Source organism: Callorhinus ursinus, unplaced genomic scaffold (assembly GCF_003265705.2).
Source record: "Callorhinus ursinus isolate GAN/ISIS: 27379988/994484 unplaced genomic scaffold, GSC_fseal_2.0 scaffold37, whole genome shotgun sequence".
Taxonomy (NCBI): domain Eukaryota; kingdom Metazoa; phylum Chordata; class Mammalia; order Carnivora; family Otariidae; genus Callorhinus; species Callorhinus ursinus.
The window spans coordinates 15430409-15455019 of NW_027397099.1; the positions used below are offsets into that span (position 1 = coordinate 15430409).

At 45.9% G+C, this 24611-nt stretch overlaps 1 protein-coding gene across 2 annotated transcripts in view; it reads right to left on the reverse strand.

Moving 5' to 3' along the window:
- Positions 1-561: 561 nt before the first annotated feature.
- The window catches only part of NUP93 (nucleoporin 93), a 112476-nt gene continuing 88426 nt past the window's right edge, over positions 562-24611 (reverse strand). For both annotated transcript variants that reach the window (XM_025889144.2, XM_073880265.1), the window contains 17 exons: positions 23868-23942; positions 21404-21493; positions 19716-19855; positions 15009-15141; positions 13383-13540; positions 12033-12198; positions 11746-11839; positions 10872-11063; positions 10156-10282; positions 9972-10044; positions 9627-9671; positions 7908-8024; positions 7008-7126; positions 5999-6116; positions 5463-5546; positions 3767-3895; positions 562-834 (listed from right to left, as the gene is read on the reverse strand). In XM_025889144.2, coding sequence (XP_025744929.1) covers positions 724-834; positions 3767-3895; positions 5463-5546; positions 5999-6116; positions 7008-7126; positions 7908-8024; positions 9627-9671; positions 9972-10044; positions 10156-10282; positions 10872-11063; positions 11746-11839; positions 12033-12198; positions 13383-13540; positions 15009-15141; positions 19716-19855; positions 21404-21493; positions 23868-23942 — 1971 coding nt within the window. In that variant the 3' untranslated portion in view covers positions 562-723. The remainder of the gene's footprint in view (positions 835-3766; positions 3896-5462; positions 5547-5998; positions 6117-7007; positions 7127-7907; positions 8025-9626; positions 9672-9971; positions 10045-10155; positions 10283-10871; positions 11064-11745; positions 11840-12032; positions 12199-13382; positions 13541-15008; positions 15142-19715; positions 19856-21403; positions 21494-23867; positions 23943-24611) is intronic.

Below are 24611 nucleotides of genomic sequence, written 5' to 3' on the forward strand. Positions count from 1 at the left end.
CCTCAGTGGGGCAGCTACAGAGGGAGAAGCACTGAGGTTTGCCCTTCCTCATGTTCCAGCTGAGATACCTATGATGTTCCTTTTTTAAAAAGCTATGTTTTTCTAGGTCTGTTTTCATCTCCAGTGGGATTTCAACAGAACGGCAAACTAATCCTGGAATCAGAGATGATTTGGAGGATGGTCTTAGACCACCTGGACCCCAAGGCACACCCGAGAGAAAAGGGGGGCATGGAGCACTTGCTAGTTCACACACATACCCTAACTCGCCCAAGGCTGAGGGTGGCTTTCACAAAAGAAAATGTAAAAAATGAACCGTGACCCTGCCATATGGAATATAGTATCTAAATAAAAGCAACTCCCAAAGGCTCCATTTCCTTGCTCATTTTGGGTGAATTTTTAATCATTTAAGGTCAACTTTAACCAAATCACAGATGCCTATATAAGCCTACCATTCTCTGGCCCAAGCACTAGTGAAGACATTTCCTCCCACACAAATAAAAATTTAAAAAAAATTTCAAAGTAAAAAAAACAAAACAAAACAAAACAATGAAAATAAAAGAATGTGAAAACAAATACAAAGAAATTTATTGGTGCTGACAAAAATACATAATACAAAAAACAAAACAAAACAACAGAAACAAAACCAGAAACCCCACCCCAGAGGGCTCATGTGCCCGAGATACTGACAGCGTGCAGTCCCAGAAGCCCCTCAAAGCATTGCACTTAATTCATGAGGACCTCCATCTGCACCAGCCTTGCATTGGTGTCCCCAGACGTCCGGTAGGGTATCATCCCCGCAAAGGTGATCAGGGCTCGAGCTTGGCTTCGGAGTTGCTGAGAGAAAGGAAAGAAGAGAAGAAAACTGATGAACTTCCAAGTCAGGGCACTACCCGGGGAGCAATCACCATGGTCTTCCACTTTCTACCCCTTGGTGTCAGGGCCAGATATCTGATGGGTGGATGACAGTCTGACCCTCAACTGTCATGCCACCCGCATGGTGCAGAGTTAGCAAAGCTCGTCCACTGGGGCCCCAGTTCCAAAGCAATGTTCCTTCTACTAAGCAAAAGACAGACGGGGTTTGCCAGGCAAGCTGCCTCGCCTGCCACATGTGACCAGCTTCAGACGCAGCCCCATGCTTCAGACGCCCTGCTCTACTTCTCCCCGTCTCTCGCTCTCTCCTGGCTGGTTTCTGCCAACCTGCCTGTGTGGGGATCGGAGGTTTTCAGGCCCCCACAAAAGCGTCCAGTCCCATTCCAGCTCTCTTCCTCTCCTGCTTCTTCCCTTTTCCTTCCTTTCACTTCTCCCATCTCTTCCCTCCTAAGTGCTGGGCCCTCTTTCCTAGGCAATAATATCGTTCCAGGAGGGAACAAGATTTTAATTCAGGCGATTCCAGTAACAGGAAAAAAAAAAAGGAACAACTTTCACTCTGATTTCCAGGTGATAAATTACTAAATCTGGAATAAAGAAACTCAGAATAGCTTCAGGTTGCCTTGTGTTGAGACATGTTGGGTGCTTATAGCAGCAAGAAAGGAAACTGTATCTAGAATAGAAAGGGAAAGTCTACAAACATCTTTTAGACCAGTAACAAGACTTTTAAGGAAAACCCAAGGGTCACTTACTAGGCTTCCTAAGGACCATTCAAGAAGAAAACAAAGCCAAAGGATTTTTACCTGATATGTGAAATAAACTGGCAAGTATATGTCCTAATGAATGTCCAAACCAAAAGAAATGTTTACTTTATGATGAGAGTATCCATTAGACTTTCTTTAAAAGTATATAAAAGTGGGTGCCTGGGTGGCTCAGTCGGTTGAGCGACTGCCTTCGGCTCAGGTCATGATCCTAGAGTCCCGAGATCGAGTCCCGCATCGGGCTCCCTGCTCAGCAGGGAGTCTGCCTCTCCCTCTGACCTTCTTCCCTCTCATGCTCTCTCTCTACCATTCTCTCTCTCTCTCAATAAATAAATAAAAATCTTTAAAAATAAATAAATAAATACTTAAAAAAAAGTATATAAAAGTACATGGGCTTTCATGCCTGATTTGAAGCTATTTACATACACTTTAGGGGTGTTCAGGCAAAGGGGCTCATCCCCTTACTGGGCAGCACTGCACTTTAAACCACGAAGCCACTCCTTGGGCAGGCAGCTTTTACACTGAAGTCTCTCCTTGACCCTACCCATCCCTGTTTGTCATAAAAAAGGAGTAGTGGGTGAGAGGAAGACAGAATGGCTTTATTCGTGATATTTAAAAAACTAAGTGCCTAAAAAAGAGAGCTTAAGACACAGAATGTGAGTTCAGCTGGTCTTGCAACAGTTCCCTTCAAATGTGGGACAAGGGCCTGCCAGGCCACGGCTCTACTCTGCGGGCAAGCCCTCCTCTGGCCTGTGAGCGGCACACAGAGCACCAGAAACATCCACCACTTCACCACTCTCCTGCCAAGGCCCAGACACGGTGAGCCCACCGCTGGCACATCTCCTGACATTTACTTTTTACGTGCTTCAGGCTCTTGCCTGTCCAAGGGCGGGTGGGAGACCAGCAGCTGCCTCGGGGGCACACACGGATGGACCTACCACCAGCGGCCATTCCAAGCACGGCTCTCTACACTGCTGCAGGTGGAAAGTTCCACCACCACTCACTAGACAGCAGTTCTGTCATGAAGTGCCTGTCGGGTCACAGCTGAGAGCCCAGACACCCTTGGAGGCAGAAGACTACATGGGGAAGTCAAGGGGAAGGTACTCTAAATTGGGTCAAACACATTTGCCCTTTTGTCAAATCAACTGGACAACATATGCCCTGTGAGTCCCAGGCCTCTACCCAGACTTGGCTTGACCCACACAATGCTGGAGGGAGGCCCCACAAGCAGCGGAAAAGGGACACTTGCAGACACGGCTCCTTCACCTCCCCGAGGGGCCCACAAAAGCACACTGCTTCCTGACTCTGGGCCTCAGTTCCCTCAGCTGTAAAATGGGGATTAACAATGACTGCCATAGGGACCTCTCTGGGGTCACTGTGAGGCTCAGATGAGAAAAGAAACAAGGGTTTGCATCGAATTCATGTGTTGACCAAAAGTACTTATGTTCTGCTGAAAGTGCTGAGACTCATAAATGACCTTTTCATTTTAAAATGCGTAGGACAGGGGCGCCTGGGTGGCTCAGTCGTTGGGCGTACCGCATCAGGCTCCCTGCTTGGTGGGAAGCCTGCTTCTCCCTCTCCCACTCTCTCTGCTTGTGTTCCCTCTCTAGCTGTGTCAAATAAATAAAATCTTTTAAAAATAAATAAATAAATAAAATGCATAGGACATTCCTATGGAATCACTATAAACTGGTATTCTGTTTGGTTCTTTTAAAAGGTGGTATTTGCATGGGGCGCTTGGGTGGCTCAGTTGGTTGATTTTGGCTCAGGTCATGATCTCAGGATCGTGAGCTTGAGCCCTGAGTCGGGCTCCACGCTGAGCGTTTAGCCTGTTTAAGATTCTCTCTCTCCCTCTGCCCCCTTCTCCCCTCCCCCAAGCCATGGCTTGAGTATGCTCTCTTAAAAAAAAAAAAAATTTATATTGGCAGACTTCACTTTTTTTTTTAAGCTTGAGAAGAGCGGCAATCCCATTAATGTTCAATTTCTTCTGAGAGACTCCTGACACAAGGTTTACCCAGCTGCTAAGCATAAGGAAAAAGAGCATTTGGGGTCAGGAGCAGGGGTCTCATGAGATGTCACAGACGGCAGACCAGAAGGGTGGTTCTCAGCGATGGTTCTGGCCAATGCTGGGATCTTACAGAGTCTCGGTCCTCGATGACTCGCTGGGGCCTGGATGCTGAGGATGGACTTGTCCCCTTAAGCCTCTTAAATTGTGTGAATAAGATGTTCATGGTGGCGAGAAGCACTTCTGAGAGGTTGTGCCTGATCTGTGCAGAGAAAAACACATGAAGTAAGGAAAAAGAACAAAGTCCTGGGGCTGACAACAAGTGAGTGAGTGAGTGAGTGAGTGAGTATGTGTGTGTGTGTGTGTGCGTGCTGGGGGTGGGGCATGTGAGCACGCCACTTCCCACAGCTGCCAGGTAGAGAACTGTGTGTGTGTGTGTGTGTGTGTGTGTGTGTGTGTGTGTGTGTGTGTTGGGCATGTGAGCACGCCACTTCCCACAGCTGCCAGGTAGAGAGCTATTGGGTCACCAAAAAGTAGCCAATGGCACCAAAATGTCAAGTGTGAGAGCAAAACCCAGGCAATGCTGCTCCTGTGAGGTGGGTCACTCTTCTGTTCCTTTCTTTATGCCACCCCTCCTAAGTGGGGGCAGTGAGCCAAACTCACGTTGACCATATCTGGTCACTATGTACGCTTGGACTGGCCAGCAGAGTGATTAGCAAAAGCAGTGTGGATTTCAATGTCAGTAGGTAGGGAGGCACACATTAGTTCTCCAGTCCCCACCACTGCCCGCTTAGACCTGCCCGACTGTCTCCATCGTACATGCACGGCCCTGGCAGAGTCCTCGGGAGTGCCTACAAGGGCAGGCCTGGCGCACCACTTCAGTCCCTAACGCGGTGAACAATCCATCCCGGAGAAGGCAAGAAACAACAAAAGGGCAAAGGGCTGGGATGGAACTGATAGCAGGTGTGAAGGGCAGGTGAGCAAGGGGTAAGACCTTCTAAACTGGGAGTACCACAGCAGGCAACACGTACAGAAGCTGGCCTCCCTTCTTCCTCGATAACAGAAACATGTTTGCATAAAAGGTATTTGCTTAAGGAGTAACAGCTTTAAATGGAAACACTGTTCGTGACATCCTAGAGCCAGGCAGCTGGCCCTGGGGTGGCCGTGGTTCTAGAGAAAAGTTTTACCTGAACTGCATGTAGAGGCCAGTCTAGATCAGAGAAACCACAATTTCTGGGGTTAGGGCCTGGGTATGAAGATTTTTTAAAGCTCTCCTGGTAATCCAGTGTACAGCCCAACTGAGTACCCTTGGGCTAGATGGTGGCAACATGCTGGAAACCCTTCAGAGAGACAGTGGCTCGGAGGGTCATGGGCTCATGATAACTGAGTCCATGGTCACTGCTCTCCTCAAGACAAACAGTTCAGAGAAGGGAAGGAAGGAAGTACATCATGGTACATGTTTCAGACACTCAAGGGAACTACTTAAAGACGATCAGAGCTGAGCAGTAAGACACTCTCTAGAACAAGTAGATAATACAGAATTAAACCAGACCTCACAGGATCAACCAGAAATCTGCTCCCCCAAGAGAATGTCTAATCACTACTAAAGCGACTGTTTTCTGAGTCAAGAATTTGGACAATAATCTGATGGGGATAGGTGTACTCACAGAAAAACCAACCCAGATATCTGAAATTGGACTTGCCTTAGAAAACTCAGTCTGGGTGGTTACTGTACAAGGGCTCTTACCGTTACCAGCTACATTAAAACAAAAGCTTTCAGCAGAAGTGGGGGGAAAAAAATTTCATAACGCAGGAAGAAAAGGACTCACTTCATCACTGAAATTTCTGAAGGCAGCCACTCTCTCTTCCACACTTTCCTGATTCAGGGGCACCAGCTTCAAACGATCAATTATCTGTTTAAAACAAAACCCCAACAGCCCCATATGATACAACCATCATAGTCATTTCATCTCCTTAAACAGACAGACAGCATCTAACATGTTATAAAGGGCTTCTTAATAGAAAACGCTGCTCCCTCATATACACAGAGGCTTTGATTCTAATTTGCTAACTTAATTCCTAACCTCATTTTCTGAGGCAATTATAAAATTCCGAGATTTCAAGTTACTTTGAACAACCTCCAGTTTTCAGACTAATGGGGAAAGGAATAGGGGAGAAAAAGAAGAAAGAAGAGCAACACAGAAATCCCCTTTCAACTCCTAGGATCATGCTTGTTTTCTTTGTTTAATAGGCAAAGAATGTGGTAACATCTCCTTTGGTTTTTTTTTTTCCATCTCCTTTAAGTGTTTTGAATTTCCAAGGGCATACATTAACCCGTACTTCAAACACCCCTCTTGAAACTTACATCAAAGGCTCTGTCGATATGACCACTGTGATACTCATCAAAAAAGGTGATCAAGTCCAACAGAAGATAGAATGTGGAGTCCACAAATTTATTTGCACTGATTCCCTGAGCCCTATACCTGAAAGACAAAAAAGAGGGAAGGGGGGATGGGGTAATTATGGAATTTCTGTGCAACCTGTAACTGTAGAACAGCATTTGAAAAATGTCAAAATCTCTTGAAATCTCCAGAGGAGGTAAATTAAGGAGTAAAAAGTAGTGTTTCTTTTCAAATGGCCAAGAAGTTGATGGTGGATTTGCTATGAATCCACCTGTAAACATTTTGCATGAAGCAACGCTTCTCTAGCCTCAGCCACCATCTCAAGCATCCAAATCTCCAGGAAGGGTGAAAGGTTCTGATGGACCAAAAGCCTGGCAGCCACCACTGGGGAATGTCTGCTAAATGGATTGTCTGATAAGGAGTGTTCTTCTGTGCTACCCCAGGAAAGCATCTCCAACCCAGTTTTCTCTGGGTCACTTTACTAGGAGTATCTGTAGAGGGCACAAAAAGTAACGACTGTTGCCTCAGCCTGGGAGTTCCATCAGTTAAAGTCTGATAACTCAGGTATCTCACCGAGGAAGGAAGGTAGATTCTTAAACACTGGCCACTACCACCTCTAAGAATTCCCCCCTCTAGCCATCACTAGCTTTGTTCCAAAATGTCTTGGGAGACGGCTGCTAACAGTATATAGAGGAATACAATGCCTAGAATTAAAGCCAACACGCAGGATTAGAATGTTGAGATACGTTTTCATACCCTGCTTTCTAGCAAAACTCTGAAAGTCTGATAGTACCAAGTATTGGTGGTTATGACGTGGGGAAACAGGAACTCTCAACAGTGCTGGAGGGATGTGGAGTCTCTGGGAGACTACTTGACGTGACTAGTAAAGCGGAAGGTGCATTTGGTGGGCACTGACGGCCTGGTGCTGGTGCTGGGCCCCCACGGAGCCTCGGAGCCAGCTCTCAGCCTTACCGTTCCGCGATGGAGAGCGCCATGTTCTTCAGCCTCTCCTTGTTGGACTGTGGTGCGCTGATCTGGGGGACGACAGGGCTGAGTAGCTTGTTCATTAGCTCCAGCACCTTGTCAGCATTCTGTTCAATTGTTTTTAAAATTAAGGAAGGAATGGATTAAATAATCAGTAAAAGAGAAAAGGAAAAACAAAATAACCCAAAGAGGGAATTTTCTGAGACAATGGATAAAAATGGTTCTGCGTCTTGATCTGGATGATGGTTACAGATATATACCTATGGAAAATTCGCCAAGCTGTACACTTCATGTTTGTACATTTTTCTACATCTTAATTAGAAATTAGAACCCAATCAAAACATCTTTAAATTTAAGAAAATGAATTATAAACCTCCTTTTGGCCTACTTTTCTCAGTTTATAAAAAAAAAAGAACATATTCTTTTTTAGGCCACACAATGATCAGCAGTCACCATATGTTCTTATGTGGAAATACTTATTCTAGTTCTCTCAAAATGCCTCAGCTGTCATTCCCTTCCCTAACATAACAGTGCTCACCAGCATGTCTGTGGCTACCAGAAGGGTAAGCAGGAAGGCATTTTCACCCAAAGTTTCACCATCGAAACGTGATGGACGTTTATTCTGCTGCCAAGTGAGACCTAGAGCTCAATGCCTGCAGGATATCCTTGCAATATGTTACTCTTGTTTGGCCAGAAATACCTTATGGGCAGAAATAATTCTGTAAAATGGGAATTTCACCCTGACCGGACCATTAGCTGCCTAAGCACTAGGAGACAATGCCTTAGCAGGAGAGTGGTACAGCAGTGGTGTCATCAAAACGTTTGTGCATTTAATGCCAAAAGGCCAGCAGATCTATTAATAAGGAGAAGGAAAAGGGCACATTTTACCTTGGCAAGGTCATAGAGCTTTGCTGCTTCTTCAAACAGTCCTTTATTTTCTGCCACGGAAGCAACTTTGTTGATAATAGGCTTTGTGTCACTAGTAAACTTATCTATGACTCCAGGCTGACAAGACAAATTATGGAGGGGGAGGAGGAAAGAGACGGTGCACAGAGCTGTTATTTTAACCACAGAGAAGCAGTTGGAATCTGAAAATTACTTTCACTGAAAATGCTTGCCCTGGGCAATGCATATATGTCATCAGCCATACTCTGGCTTTCTTGAAGATGTAAGGTCCTATTAAACATATGAAAGGGGCCAAGGAAACGACACATGAGGAAGGAGACTCACGGGCACCACAGAGGAGCCAGCAATAAGACATCTGTGCTTGCTAATTGTCCAAAATGATCCAGAGGGCAGGTGAAATAGCCAATGATCTTACATTTGCTGATGAGTAGGCACTAGGTGGAAAACTCAGGAGGCTCAGAGAAAATATCGGAAAGATTTTGGATTTGCTTTCTAAGACAGATGGCAAAAGAAACTCAGTGCTGAAAAAATATATGGCAAGGGGTGTACGATAAATTTTTTTTTTAAATCACCATCCACAATCACCAGCAACCAATGGTCAGGAGCGTGTAGGAGGCCTTAGGAAGCACAGAAGAGCTAGGGCAGCCTGCTCCTGCCACCCCGGAGGCAGCAAAGGAGAAGAGCGAAGACCATGGGCTCCGGGGTCAAATCCCAGCTCCCCCTCTTACCAACCGTGTGATCCTAAGGAAAAGAACCTCTCTTGCCTCCATTTCCTCACTTGAAAAGCACCTTGTTGGATTATTATTGTGGTGGTTAAATTAGAAAACACCTGTACAGCATTCAGCACAGTGCCTGGCAAATGTCACTGCTCAAGAGGTATGGCCATCATCACTAGCACGGTCACTGGCCTTTCTTCTGAGCCGGAGAGTGTGAGCCCTGTGAGCTCATCTTGAGGTTGCTGGGTCCAAGCCACCCGTTTATATCAGTGAGGAAACTGCGTCCCTGTGAGAGGCAGGGGACTCCCCAAGGCCACAGGGAGAATGCCCGAGGCGGGTCAGGACTGGTTTCAGACACCCAGGCCTCCGCCCCTCTGCTAGGCCTCCCCATGCGCGTGACGGGGCTCGGGGAATCACTAAGGCTCCCAGGCCCAGCTGCATCTCTGGGGGCAGTGCAAAGTTCTGAGTCCTCACAAACTACCTTCTGAGAGAGGTCAAGCATATTGCTAACTTTTCTATCTGGGGAGAGTACATGGACTAAACAGTTTCCTTCCTTGCATGTTTTCCGAGCCAAGAATAGCAGAAATGTGGCCTTCTCGGCTCAAAAAATGGCAGGCATGAAGAGTCCTCTGGACATAATAAAAAAGCTATCTAATCGGGGCACCTGGATGGCTCAGTCAGAAGAGTGTGTGATTCTTGATCTCGGGGTCATGAGTTCAAGCCCTACACTGGGTGTAGAGATTACTAAAGATAAAAAAGCTATCTCATCATAAATTGACATATTTTAAAGAGAAATATAAATGTGTGTTAAAATCAAGGGCATTATTTGTGGCCTGTGATTTTCATTCTTTGTTTTTTAAACTATGTAATTTCATTCAGATCTGATTCTTTGTCACCTTGAATCCTGAATTCTAACTACATTCTTTTAACAATTGTACAACCCCAACTGCAAACTAACACATCACAAGAGGTGCATTTAACCCACCTTTCTACTTCCATCATTCTCTAGTTTCCCAAGAATCATATCAAACTGTGGAGACAAAAAAAGTTTACTCAATTTACTGGACAAGGACATACACATAAGCCACAATTCTGTGGAGATGAGAGAGGGGAAGAAAAGAGGGGAGGCAGGAAGAGTTTCACATAAACCAGGACACAGTGAGACTGAATCAGTATTTTCACTCTCAGAAACAAAAAAACTCAAGAGAACGGAAACCCCCTGGGGCCATATCCACCACAGCCATGTTGGGGTACCATGCAGTATCATGTTAGCACGGGTGTGCGCACTGCAAATCATGGGTGGGAGAGGAGAGCAGAGGGACTGACTTACCTCTCGACTTTCTATCACAAGCTCACTCACGCAGCGCAAAAACATGTTTTCTCCTTGACTATCTTTCTCGTCCCTGGAAGGGGACAAGAGCAACATGACTTCTGGCATGGCCTTGAGGCCCCTAGTAGTCCTCAGGATGGCAGAAATCAAAACCAGCTCAAGTAAATGGTCAAGAGAGTTTTACCTGAGGAAGTAAAAGTACTGGAGCGCCTCCCTCGGGTCTGTAGACTCAAACTTGCGGGTGTAGAGCATGAGTAGCCGCACAAAGTTCAGCCGCCGTATGCAGGGAGGGTCGCCGGGCTCGTGGCTGACTGCACCGTGGGGGAAAGAAATGGTCACGCTCACACTGCCCCTCTGACCCAGGCAACCAGAGACTACAGGAGCTGAATCCAAAGACTCAGCAGCATCTACTCCTGCGGCCTGGCCAACATTTGCCCATCAGCTTCAGGACCCTGTCCTCCATTTCCTTCCACGTAGAGTGGAGGAAACGGCATTTTGTAGTAAATTACTAGGACGCCGGTCTCTGGTTATGGCACGTGCACTGCGTGATTCTGCTGCACTGCTAAGGAATCTGCAGACATTCGTCCACATTTACCTCCTGCCTCTCTTCTGACTCTCCCACCTCAGGTGGGCATGCACAGAAAGGGGCTGCTGGGGTTTCCAGTTAGGGCGGTAATGGGAACATGACTCCCGGCTCTAGGGACTGCATCTTCCGCTCCATTCTCCAGGCAGTCTGGCTGACTGGCCACGGCGCTGGCCCTCTGTACAGTGCTGTCTACACGGCTCTAGAAGGACTCAGACCGTTGGCTCAAATCTCTGCCGGCTGCAGTCATGTGTCCGCTGCCGCCCGCCGGGGGTGACACCAGTGTTATGGTGACACCACTGCCGACAAATACTCACGGAGCTGAGCACTCTGTCCTGAGGATTTTAAAAGCAGCTTCAGCTCAAAGAGCACCAGCGCCACGTGGACAGCGTGGCAGCGCAGCCGCTCCATGCGGAAGAGGAAAGCAATGGCGGCTTCGAACTGCGCCGTCAGGAAGAGGACTTGGAAGTAGAGGAAGGGCTGCTGGTTCACCGTGAAGTGGGACTCGCCTGGGGGACAGGAGACAGAGCTGACTCAGGAGCCGAAGCCCATGCTGACGGGATGAAGGGGCCCTGGCAGACACAGTGGACGGCTGTGGGAACCACGACCTGGCTCCACAACCTTCTCCAGCCCTCACAACACAACTGGCAAGTAGGGTCGTGCTGTAAACCCAGACCGCCTGCACTAGGGGGGAGAGGAAGAGAGTTCAGGACCTTAAAATGCTACATAAAAGAGGCTGTTTATCTCCTTCACCCTGGTAACAGTCCCTCAACAAGGAGAGGAAGGAAGATTTCAAAGAGGCTTCAGTTCACTCAGATTCACAGGTGTGTGAATTCAACAAATGCTGACCACTCGGGATCTTTTCTTCCCCGAATTCTTACACACCCCTCATCTGTGCTCAGATACGGTCCTTAAGAGACCCACAAGGAGGTAATAGCCAAGTCCTCGCTGTGTCTCTCCCTGAACCAGAGCAGTTCAAAGAACTAGGGAGAAGAGCTTACTGTATAGGACCACATTAATCACGTACACTGCTGAAGCTCACATGGCCTCTACTTGAATTTAAAATCACTAGTTTGTTGTGTTAGGCTTCGAAGATCCAGAGTTCAGAGATGAAGGATTTTCCCAGAGGAAAGCTAAGCTGTGACCTTCGGGGACAAGACAGAGAAGCTGGCTCTGTTTAGGATATCTTACCATAGTCTTCCAACAACTGTTTCTGGAACTGTGAAAGAGTGAGCCTGTCTTGTGGCGAGCTGGTGCCGTCGTCATCAAAACACACTTGGTTCAACTAAACCCCCAAGAGAAACACACGCATTGGTACGACCTACTTCATGAGCCAGGCATGCAGAGCCGTGGGGGCTCAGGAGACACGAAATTACCCGTCCTAGCCACCTACTGGCGTCACAGGTACAAGCTGCATGCAGAGCACGAGCAGAGGGAAGGGGCGAATGCCCTGCTCGGGCAAAGGAAGCAACGCCTGCCTTAAGCCACAGGTAGTCCTCGGTCTTGTCAGCTACTTCGCTCTGGTTGTCGGTGATGTCACATCTGCCAATGATGCAGTACACGGCCCGCTTGTAGGGGTCCGTGTTGTTCCTGAGGGCCCTGCGGTAATGCAGTCGGAGCTTGTTTTCTGTGGCTGGAGACAACCTAAAGACACAAGGAACACACAGATACACACACACACACTAAAGACCCTCAAGGGCATTTGAAAGCACCCCAGGTCCCAACCACATAACAGAGTTATGAAGGCTTCCTTCACAGACACTGTCCCCAACCATATCCCCTGGGTACCACCATTTTAACCTGACGTGCAGCTACCAGCCACCTGTGTCTCTCTGCCTGCGGCTTCCTCCAGTCAAGACCTTCAGGGGCAGGTCAGAAATGCTAGAGAATTAACACTCCCGCCCACTCCCCAGCAGCCCTCAAGCCGTGGTGGACAAGAGTGAGCCTTCCCTTAGCTGTCTTAGCCCCCCTCTGGCCTCCTCACCGCCTTGTACATGTAAGGTCACCTCCCAAATAAGCTACTTGCACTCAAATCCTTGCCTCGGGGTCTCCTTCGAGGGGAACCCTAAGCCATGAACCCTATTCTAAACTCTCTACTATGAGCAAGACAGGGGCTTATGGTTTAAGATGATCTCTGGACATGGCATTATTCACACTACCTAAAAAACTGCCTTGAAAAGTATCTCTAGTACTCCACAGGAGAAAATGGAGTGACCACCATTTTTTATTTCAGATACAGTACGTATATTTAAACTGGATTTGAGTGAATAAGAACTTAAGTCCAACTGCATTAACAAAATCCAGAGAAAAATTAATCCAAGCAGTTCCTTAATGGAAGAGAACTAAAAACAAACAAAAAAAACTCCTCACTTAGTTTCAATGATTACGTTTCAAAATTACTAACTTTTCATTCTAGCCTTTGAGCTACAAAGTGTGTGACCACATTTTCATTGTGGGCCAAATGGAAAAGCACCAAATGTTAAATGAAGTGGAATACAAAAGAGTTCATTTTATAAAGCATCCTTGATATGCCTGGGATTTACAGAACAAGTCAAAACATGCTCCCAACCACAGTCCCTCCCACTGGTACAGAAAAATGCCCAAACACAAACACATGTAAGTCTAGACATCAGTATCAGAGCAGGGCTCTTTTAATGTTCTCAACTGCTCTTCCCAAGACAGTTCTACTTGCTTTCTAAACTTCTTTTTTTTTCCCCCAAGCAGGGACTTATTTTGAGCCATGCACAGGGTAAAAGGGCAATGCCAGTGGAGGCCACCCTGCTGATTCCAACTGGCTTCTTCTGGATGTACCATCTAATTCACCATACCTTCTGTCCTTGCTGTTCATGTACTCCTGGAACCAGGTTTTAAACTCTCCCAGCTGGTGCTGGGCTCGGTTAACCACCTGCGAAGCGGCAAACAGGTCCCCACAGCGCATGCAGTAATAAATTAATGCCCACACAGGATGGCCTTCTACCTCTCCATCCTAGAAGAGGAAAGATGCTCAAATAAACAGGCAAACAAAGCTAACTGGTGGCTTTCTGATGCACTCACCTCTCCTCACATTAAAGTCACTTCAGTTTCACAACAACCCTGTTAGGTGGGGACCATCAATAGCCTCCTCCTCCCTGTTTTACAAACAAGGAAACTGAGGGAAAGGGATGTGAAGTAACTTGTCCAAAAGCTGGTAAATGCAGTCTGGCTCTAGAGCTTTTCCTCAAGAGCACTACGTGCCCCAGGTGACTGATGGCCAGCCTGCGGGTTCACTGTAGAATCCCAGTAGCCAGTATCTGGGTGACATGTTCTGGGACAATTCACAGACACTCATTCTTGCAACCCTCGCAAAGCAAGGGCTAAAGACGTTTACTGAGCAATAAGAGACCATCATTACTGCACTTGAGTTTATGAAATGTTAACTACTAATGACCGGTCAAATGGATACTGGCACTCTCATTCATTCGTCAGTTGTCCATCCACTGATTGAGTATCTTGGTTTTGGACACAGTGCTAGGCACCGGGGAACTGAGAAGGCAGCCCCATTCCCAGTCTCCCTGTACTCGAGCTTATCTATCCTCAAAACGGTTTTGTCATCGGCTGCACGGCGGCCTGTGATTACTTTTCTCTCCACTTCTCCCCAACTCCTCCAAGGAGGTGGGTCTCAGACTTCCTTTCTTGGTCCCTCAACCCTTCCCCCCACAGGACTTTTTCTAAAACCAGATCCGATTGTGTCAATTCTCCACTTAAACCCCTTTGAGCTCTTTACATCCACAGTGCCTAGCCTGGTACTCCAGAACTTCACCTGCTGGCCCTATGTTTGCCAAGCCCTGCCACATGCCCGATATGCTAGATACTCTTTCCAGCCTCCATGTATGTGTTCATGCTGTTCCCTCCACCTGAAATATCCTTTTCCAAGACCTCTAGCAGATGAGCCCCTATTCTTTGAGGGCAGTGCAAACCTCACCTCCTTTATGAAGACAGCCTCCTCTGTATCCCACCACCCTTGGCATAAAGCTCCAGTTTAGTGCTGTGCACACGGTATAAAAAACTGTAAGATAATTCCCCCAACTGGACTATGAGCTGAAAACAGTCACATTCTAGGAACTATACTGAACTCCAATCTTTCAGATGTTTGAGCCAACAATCTCAAGAGCCATCCCTGACTCTGTCTGTCACACCCACATCCAAGTCTTCAACAAGTCCTATGGGGCCTACTTTCAAAATACGTCAAGAATCCAATGGCATCCTCCCCCTGTGTCTTCCCCCACTCAGCTGAGCAGCCACCACCAGCTCAATACTAGCCTCCCAAGGTCCCCCAGCCTCCCTCCTAGCCCCACGCTCTGGTCTCTTTTCCATACAGCAGTTTGCAGACATAACCTAATTTTAACTGCAAATGCCTATCTGAGAGAGACTGCCTACAGGTGTGTAACTCACCACACAGAGAAAAATGCCAGTACCTGAAGTCCAGGCAAGGGAGCTGGAAGTTTGATGTTCAAGAAACTTCGAACCAGCTGGTAAGTCCCAGGCACCCCACCTAGCTGGGCCTGATGCAAGTTTCCAAAGACAGTCACAAGGGTGTAATTCTTGTAACTGGAAAAATTGAAAAGGAAAAAAAAAAAAAACGAGAGAGGTTGAAAATACATATACATATGTTATGTCCACATCCATGCCATTAGACTGTGAACTCCACAGGGCAGGGCCTGGATTTCCAACCTCACACAGAGGAGGAAGCCATGCATGCTTAATGAAGCAAACTACATTATTTACCCAGTGGGGAGCAGACCATCCTAAAGATTTCTAATCGCCATGGATGCTCAGAAGAATCCCTAGAAGAATATAATTGTGGACTTCTACTGAATTAAGGCCTAATGTGCAGACTGCTTTAGCTCACAGCTGAATGCTTTGGTGGATTCTTTTTAAATTTTTTATTTTGAAAAATTTCAAACCTACAAAAAATTAAAAGAATAGCCCAATGAATGCTCATATACTCTTTACACCTCGATTCATCAGTGTGAACCTTTCTGTACATGTTTTATCTCTGAGTAGATAGGTACATACACACACACACACACACACACACACACACACACACACATATACACCCACTTTTTTTCTGAACCATTTGAAATCTGTAAAAACAAAACAAAACAAAACACCCTTCTGCGAAACTACGGAAATCAGGGGCTGCTTGTGCTTTAAACACTGCACTATGTATCTCCAAAGAACTAGGACATTCTCCTACCCAACCTCAACACCATTATGACACCAAGAAGCTGAACAGTAATACACTGTTATTACCTAAAATATACCCCACACTCAAATTTCCCAGGAACGTCCTTCGTAGTGTGTGTGTCTCCCCCCACGTCCAGGATCCAAGCGAGGAAATGCACGGCACTTAGTTGTCCTGCCACTTCCAGTTCCTTTAATCTAGGGCAACTCTACCACCATTTTTCATGACACTGACCTTTTAAAAAGAATCCAGGCCAGCTGTCTGGTAGCATGTCCCACAAGCTGGACAGTTCCCTCACGATTTGATTCAGATTCAACTTTTTGGACAAAAATCCCACACAGCGGATGCTGGTACTGCCCAGGGAGCCCCACCACAGGGCAGGTAATATTTGGTCTAATGACTTGGTTAAAAGTGTCGTTCACCAGATCCCACCACTATAAAAGTATCTTTCCTTTTGAAACTGGTAAGTACCCTGTGAGGTAGTCCTTGGAAGTCATGTGGATATTCTGCTTACCAACAATCTTCTACCCAGTACTTGCAGTTTCCATTGCTGCCCTTGCTGAACCAATTATCACACTGATGGCTGCCAATGATTTTCTATCATTCCCTCTTTACTTACTTGCTAGCATGCTTCTTTAAACCCTGCAAATCCTTAAAATCTGTACTGTTTTTAAAGTGTTTCCATACTAAGATGAAATGGTTCCAGTTACAGATATCCAAATATGGGGTTAATATAATAAAGAACTTTCGGGGTGCCTGGGTGGCTTAGTCGGTTAAGCGTCTGCCTTCGACTCAAGTCATGGTCCCAGGGTCCTGGGATCAAGCCCCGCATCGGCTCCCTGCTCGGCGGGGAGCCTGCTTCTCCCTCTGACTGCCACTCCCCCTGCTTGTGCTCTCTCTCTCTCTGATAAATAAATAAAACTTAAAAAAACAAAAACCAAAAAACAACTTTCTAAATATGGTTCTTGTCCAAAGCAAAACAGACTGACTCAAAAAAGTCAGGTGCTCCATATGCACAGAGATATTCAACACCAGATTAAGTAAAACAACAGAATGAGAGAGTGTGAGAGAGACAGAGAGAGAGAAACATCTAAATGTCAATTACATACACACACAAAAATAGACTCAATGGAATTTGATAGTTACAAAAAATGATACTGACAAAGAATTAAAAAAGCAAACTATATAAAGCCACGTATTTACACATTTGGATCGTAACTGTAAAAAACAAAATCAAACAAAATATTCATATATCAAAAATGGGGGAAAAGTTAAAGTGAAAAGGTACAGGAGCCTCTGGATGTGGTATAGGGGACCTCTCCCCTTTTTGTCAGGTCTTTTGGCATTTCCCCAAATTTCTATAATAAGCATGTAGCATTTTTATAATGAAAAATAAACAAAATTCAATCTAACAAATGTAGTGAGTTTCCCCAACACTGAAAGTATTTAAAAGCAGAGGCAGGAAAAGAGATGAGAGAACCGAGTCCTGTAGCAGCCGGGACAAACAGACGCCCACTACAGTCTCTTCAGGCTTGAATTAAGACAACCCATGTGCTGATAAAGGCCTAAGTTGAAGAAGCAGCCTGAATTCCTTCAGGGCTTAAGAAAAATATATACTGTTTTGAATCTGGTATGTAGCAGGGAACAGATCAACCAACCCTGTATTTTCTCATTATTTTCAGCCTTATATGCAAAAATCATTTGGAACTGGATCTACTTTGCCATGCTGTCAGTAGATCTGCATTGGCAAAAATACTTCAAAAGTGAGTATAACTGGGGCGCCTGGGTGGCTCAGTCAGTTAAGTGTCTAACTCTTGATTTCGGCTCAGGTCATGATCTCAGGGTCGTGGGATCAAGCCCTGCGTCAGGCTAGACACTGAGTGTGGGGCCTGCTTGGGACTCTCTCTGCTCTCCCCATCTGCACCAATCCCCCAAATGTTCTCTCTCTCTCTCTCAAAAAACAAACTAAAGTATAATTATCCTGAAATAGTCCCTTTATCAAAAGAGGATAATGAATTTTTTTTTTTTAAAGATTTTATTTATTTGAGAGAGAGAGTGAGAGAGAGAGAGCACACGAGAGGGGGGAGGGTCAGAGGGAGAAGCAGACTCCCCGCTGAGCAGGGAGCCCGACACGGGACTCGATCCAGGGACTCCAGGATCATGACCTGAGCCGAAGGCAGTCGCTCAACCGACTGAGCCACCCAGGCGCCCGAGGATAATGAATTCTTAAAAAGCATGCCACCAGGGAGTGATGCCACTAGAATGAAAGGACAATTAAGGTTACAATAATTGTGGACAGGAAACTCCCAAGTAGCTCCAAGTGCTTCCAAAGGAATTAAGGGAAGGGGCGCCTGGGTGGCTCACATGGTTAAGCATCTGCCTTCGGCTCAGGTCATGATCCCAGGGTCCTGGGATCGAGCCCCACATCGGGCTCCTGACTCAACGGGGAGCCTGCTTCTCCCTCTCCCTGGGCCTCTTCCCCTGTTCATGCTCTCTCTCTCCCTGTGTCTCAAATGAATTTAAAAAAAAAAAATCTTAAAAAAAAAGGAATTAAGGGAAAAAAACAATTTTAAAAGACAAATAAATAAAATTAAATAAGCAAAGTGGAAAAAGTAATAAATGAAATGGGATGGCTGACAAGATATAAAACTAAGGAATGCTTGATACCACTGGTAAAGTCAAGCACCAATGTTAAGGAGTAGGTTTACTAAAGAAAAAGCAGACATGAGCAGTCATACCCATTAAAAAAAAAACCTAAAGGTTTTTATATATTCTAAGAAATTTGGACTCTTTTTGCTGCATGTAGCAATACTACGATATACATTAGGATCTTTATGGCTGCAGATCAATATACCCAAAACTTACATTATAAAAATTTAGCAAAAGCCTGAGAAAATACTTATTAACTCTTTTGTGCCAACGCAAAAAAGAATTAAAAAAAAATTGGGGGAGTTCTGGATTTTTCTTAACAAGGGAATGGAGGCTAGTCTGATGGTGTTCATTTCATGTAGCAATTGTATAATTATTACAGTATAAAAACCTACTCTCTGCTGCACCAAGTCTGAATTACCTCAGTTAATTGACAAGGAAACCTACGACTTCCTAACCAAGTATTATTTGTTGCTAAAGGGCAGACACAGGACTGGGCACTGGCAGCTGCACAGGCTCACTGGAAAGCGCTGCAATTTAGCAAGTGTATTCAACTCCGCTTTCTCTTTTCCAACTAGCAGAGAGGGGCCCAGCAGCCTGCCTCTGAAATAAAGAGGGTCTGTTGCACACTCATGACAACCCCTGCTGGTAAATTCAGAGCTGGAAGGAGTGTCCGCGGGGAGGGATGAAAGGCCCAGGCCCTACCAACGAAGGAGATAATAGGGCATAAAGGCCCAGCCACAACGCCCTCGGTGACCAACTCCAGTTAGTGAGGAGATAGCAAAGCAACCCAGGCACAAATCACAGGCATCAGCAGCTGGGAAGGATCCAGATGCGTAAGGGATTAACAGAATAGAGCCAGAAGGAAAATAAAGGTTCAAGGACTTTTCCTAAGGCTTGAAGGTGGTAAAATTACACACTTCCCAGGTGTAAAAATTAAAATGCTCAGAGAAAACAAAAGAGCCTAAGGAGCAATGGCTGAACCTCATTAGGGAACAGGATCCCAGCCTAAGGCTATGGCCTAATAATCCTGATGTCTCCATACTGAGGGCCAGGGAGCAGGGAAAGAAAAAATGAAAAGCCTAACAGCGCTCCCACTTGCCCTGATTTTATACCGTTGCAGACACAGTCCTGGTAAAGAAGCATTTTGGAAGCAGGATTTGATCTCTCAGCCTCGCTCAACCTTGTGCTATGAAGCACTTCGCCCGAGGACTACTGAACACATGAGAACGGGCTGACTTGCGGGGACTGTGAAGCCAGCTGCACCGTGCCAGGGCTGCCTTACCTCTGCTCCAGATATGCCAAGGCCTGCCTGACAAACTCCATGCGCACTTCCACACTGCTGCGGCTCTTCAGGGCATCACTCGCTGGCACCAACAACACATCTGTCATTTGTTTTACCATGGTCCACATGTCCGAGATGTTCTGCACATAAATGAGACTGCATGTGACAATGCTGCAGGGCTGGAGAAACGGTCTGGCTCTTCACGGCTCTGACCTCAAAGGCAGAGAAGGTAAGGAGGGGGAAGGGGTTAATGTCTTCTGTCTGAGGCCCTCAGGCTTCAGCTCAGTACAGGAGATGCACCTCTGCCCTGCCGCTGCCGGTGGCCGATGAGCGCCCTCCTGTCCTGAGCTGGCTTTCAGATCGATTACCATTCCAGGTCTGACATAATCACCCACATAATGAAGACCACACAACAGTAAAAGGAACACTGAATCTCTGTGGGTTATCCCTTACAAGAGAGTGAATACATTTATAATTGTCCAAAGCTCTAAGAGTTTAAACTCAAGTAGCTGCATTTCAGTCCTTACAAGGTCATCTGAATTTCTTAAGACTTAAAATAAAGAGTTTAACCTAAATAATACAGGTTTTGTCTCCCAGAGACTCTCCAGGGGCCACTGCTCTCACCCCGCTTTGTGAGTGTCACAGCCTCCCATTTTCTTTCCCACTCACTCCCTTCGAGACGCCTCCATGACAGCCTCCCAGGAAAGGAACGGCATTCTCTCCTTCGTGTTACCACCACACAGATGGGACTCCCTCTCCCCAGAATCCTCCTGGCTGTAAATCTCCCCTTAAAAATGGATTCCCTGAACGCTTTGCAATATTCTAAAGTTAAGAATCCTTGGAAGACAGCACTGATTGGAGAAGAGCAGGTTTACACTTTTTCCAAAGGAAGAAAGAAAATCCTGTTCTGTCTCCCTCAGAAAATAAAACTGTAGAAAATCTACCCAAACGTGACTCTTTCTAGGTGGTGAGATGGTAGGTGGGTTCTTAACTTTATTCTTTAGATTTGCTTACACTGCCTTATATTTTACTATCTAAAAAAAAAAGTCAGATGCATCTTTAAGGATCCTCCTCATCATCATCTATGTATGAGTACTTGCTTCCGTTATATCGTTCCCTCCTTTTCCTATTCCTCCTAGTCACCTACCAATCCACCCATCCACTTTCTTCCCCCTAGATGGAGAAAACTGGCCACGAATAAGAAGTGAGGGACAGGAATCAGGAATAAAGACGGGGAGTCAGAGAGGAAGGGAACCAGCAGCATACAAAGAATGCACCTAAAGACCACATCTGAGTAATGTTCAAGGGGCTCCCTGATGTGAAAACCACATCACCTTTACAATTCAGCTCTTATAACAGAGTCCTAAGTTAGTCTGTCTAAGGAGGAAAACCGGTGAGGGAAGAGTTGAGTCTTGACAAGACTTCAAAGCAATACAGCTCAAGGAGACTTCCTGTGACCATTAATTGATCCTGGCTGGGCCTTCTAAAGATGCATTAAAAATACATGTAGATGGCATCATCATCAAAAACCACCCCAAAGTTATTTAAAATAAAACTCTGAAGGACAGTTAACATTTTATTCCATGGAGCAGGGTGTCTCTTGAGCACATTTCTGCCCTGTCAGCAAGCTGCTAATCCCATCTGAACACCAATGCCACGTTTCTCCTTGGGTTAGCTCCGGGCGCTACCTTATCATCCAGCTCTGCGACCGAAGCACAGAGTTCCACGAGGTTAGGCTGCAGGTGCCCATTTACAATCTTCTCGTTATAGATATAAATCTGAAACGAAAAGCAAAATAAATGGCACAATTTCTATTTTCTCTTCTTTTTAAAACCTCTTGAGGCAGTTCTGAAGCCAGCTTCTGCCCAACGCCCAGCAGAAGCTTCAGCCAACCTTTCCTTCCTCAGTGTGCCTGAGCCATCCACCCTGCCTGGAGGGCAAGGCCTCTGGCCAGCTTCCCAGATGTGCCTTTGAAATTCAGGCAGCAGCAGCAGCAACACACCAAAGAGAACTGCTGCCCCAGCCTTCCTATCAGCTGAAGAGTGGAAGGAGGGTTGTCCTGGTAGAGGAGGACCACAGGCACTGCTGCACCTCCCTGACCAGCAGATCCTCCATCCCAGCAAGCGAGGACCAAAGGGGAAGATGGGACTACAGGAAGACTTCCACTGCTGCTTCCTAAGAACCTGCGGCAGAGTCTGCTAATCCTTCTGGCAAAAGGACTGAATGGCCCCAAGCCAGGGCTGGTGGACTGAGTAAGGAGTGTCAGGCTGCAACCCTCCACGTGGGTTTTAAGAGCAGTTGCTGCATGTCTGGAGAACCCATTTCTCCAGGAAAGAATCCCTGCTCCCTAGGAAAATTTTCTTGAGAAAAAGGAACTATGTGATATTTAAGGTATGGAAAAACCACTATTACTTTGATTTTTATTTTAAAAGAACTGAAATAATGATGGTAAAAACCTGTGGGTTTGGGCGCCTGGGTGGCTCAGTTGGTTAAGCGAACTGCCTTCGGCTCAGGTCATGATCCTGGAGTCCTGGGATCGAGTCCCACATCGGGCTCGCTCAGCAGGGAGTCTGCTTCTCCCTCTGACCCTCTTCCTTCTAGTGCTTTCTATCTCTCATTCTTTCTCTCTCAAATAAATAAATCTTAAAAAAAAAAAAAAATCCGTGGGTTCTATACTCTTTGCATCTGAAGTCCTTGTCCTACCAAGGACTGAACAAGGTAGTGAGGTTAGATGAATCAGGACCCCATTGAACCTTATTTCCCTCTACTTTATCTGGGGGATGGTATCACGTAGCCTCCAGAGGCGTTACAAAGATGAAATAAAATGTTTTTTAAACTACAAGGTGGGGGGGCACCTGGGTGGCTCAGTTGGTTAAGCGTCTGCCTTCAGCTCAGGTCACGATCCCAGGGTCCTGGTATCGAGCCCCACATAGGGCTCCCTGCTCAGTGGAAAGCCTGCTTCTCCCTCTCCCACCCCCCTGCTTGTGTTCCCTCTCTCGCTCTCTGTCAAATAAATAAATAAAATCTTTAAAAAAAAAATAAACTACAAGGTGTTTATTCACTTGACGTGCATTTATCAGGAGCCTTCCCTTTGCAAGGTAATTTATTCAACTCAAAGATTCTCTCTCCACTAGAGGGGACAACCCTGTAAACAGATATATGACATGGTGTCCTGAAACTAGAAAATATTTCATGGAGTCTTAATTTCACAGATACAGAAGAGACATAGTTTCTCTACTCACAAACTTATCATTTCATCAGGCCTAAATTCTGGTGGTGGCTGTGGCAATGGGAGGAGTCAGCCATATAACGAAGGTGAAATTTAAAGGATGGATGGGGCGCCTGGGTGGCTCAGTCGGTTAAGTGTCTGCCTTCGGCTCAGGTCATGATCCCAGGCTCCTGGGATCAAGTCCTGCATCCCTCTGCCTCTCTCTCTCTCTCTCTTTCATGAGTAAATAAATAAATAAAATCTTTTAAGAAAAAGAAAATAAAAGATGGAGATGTAGCGGAGAGAAAGAGAGAAATCTAAATCTGTTTTCCCTTCTATCCTGATACTATTTTGTGCGGAAAAACAGCAAATTATAATGAAACACACAGGAAGCCAACACTGTTTTATTCAAAAGGTCAATTCCAGGTTTGTACTGTCCCCTCAAGGTAGTTTTAGTCCAATAGCCTCTGTGCTCACCACAGAGCATCTCAATCCATCTCCACGCTACTGCATAACCATGATACACCATGCTTACCAAGGCAGAAAAGCATTTAGAAAATTTCTATCAACAAAGGGGTGAAGAAAGATTTCTGATAATACCATCAGCCTACAAGGTAATTCAGTTAATAGAGAACTCCATTTGCTAAGCAGTGCAATTACTCGAGGCTTTACTATACCTGGGCTATGGCAAATGCAAAATGAGATGCGCTGGTCAATGTAGAGGGCAGATCTCCATTTTCCTAAGTCAAATGTGAGTCATTCTATTACCCAATTTGATGGAATTCTCCAGTGACCTAGGTGGTAAAACATTAACCAGTCCTCTGAATAAAAACCCAACTTGTTTTCAGGGTCTGACTTTCACATGAAGTCTTGGTTCTCTTTTACTCCCCAGAGCGCTCACATAGAATTGTCCTGGGTCCGATCTTCTCTGAGAGCATGCTCACCTGCCGGGCGTAGGCCATCTCAATGCTATCCAGAGAACTTCGACCAGGGGGTCCCACATCACTGATGTAACTTGGCTGTAGGTAAATAAATATGCAGCATTGTGATTAAGAATAGCATTTACATGTAAAGAAAAAAAAATCCTACAAACATACACTCGTCTTTAACAAAGCTGTGAAGTCTCTTTCATACTAAGACTTCTTCAAAATGAAGAATTTAGGGGGTTTCAATAGGACAAAACTCTCTTCCCATGAATACACAAAAAGGGAGCAGGCATGAGACCCAACTCAAAAATAACGGGAGGCTAGATAAGCTGTAAGGATATCTCAATGACTATTCCTGGAAACGCACATCTTTCCAACAATCGGATCAATCTCAAGCCCCATTTCCACACCATCCTCTCCCTCCATGTGTTCACACCAGTGAAGCTGTTGTTATCTGTGGGCTTCCTGTTTCCATCAATCATATCAGACAGCTGAGGGACTGGAGTGTAAACGGTTACAATTCAGACATTTTCAATCCAAAGCCCACACTAAGAGAACAGCTGCTGATTAACTTTCTACACCTGAAGATACAAAGCTAGTCTAAGTTGGGCGGTCATTGATTCAATCAGCAAACGTTTGCTAAGCGCCCACCGCATGCATAGCTGTGTGCAAGTCCACCCCCACGGGGATGACAACAGGGCAGCCCACAGAGCCTGTCCCCAAAGAGCTTCCCATCTATGGGGAGAGTCAGACACAAACAGA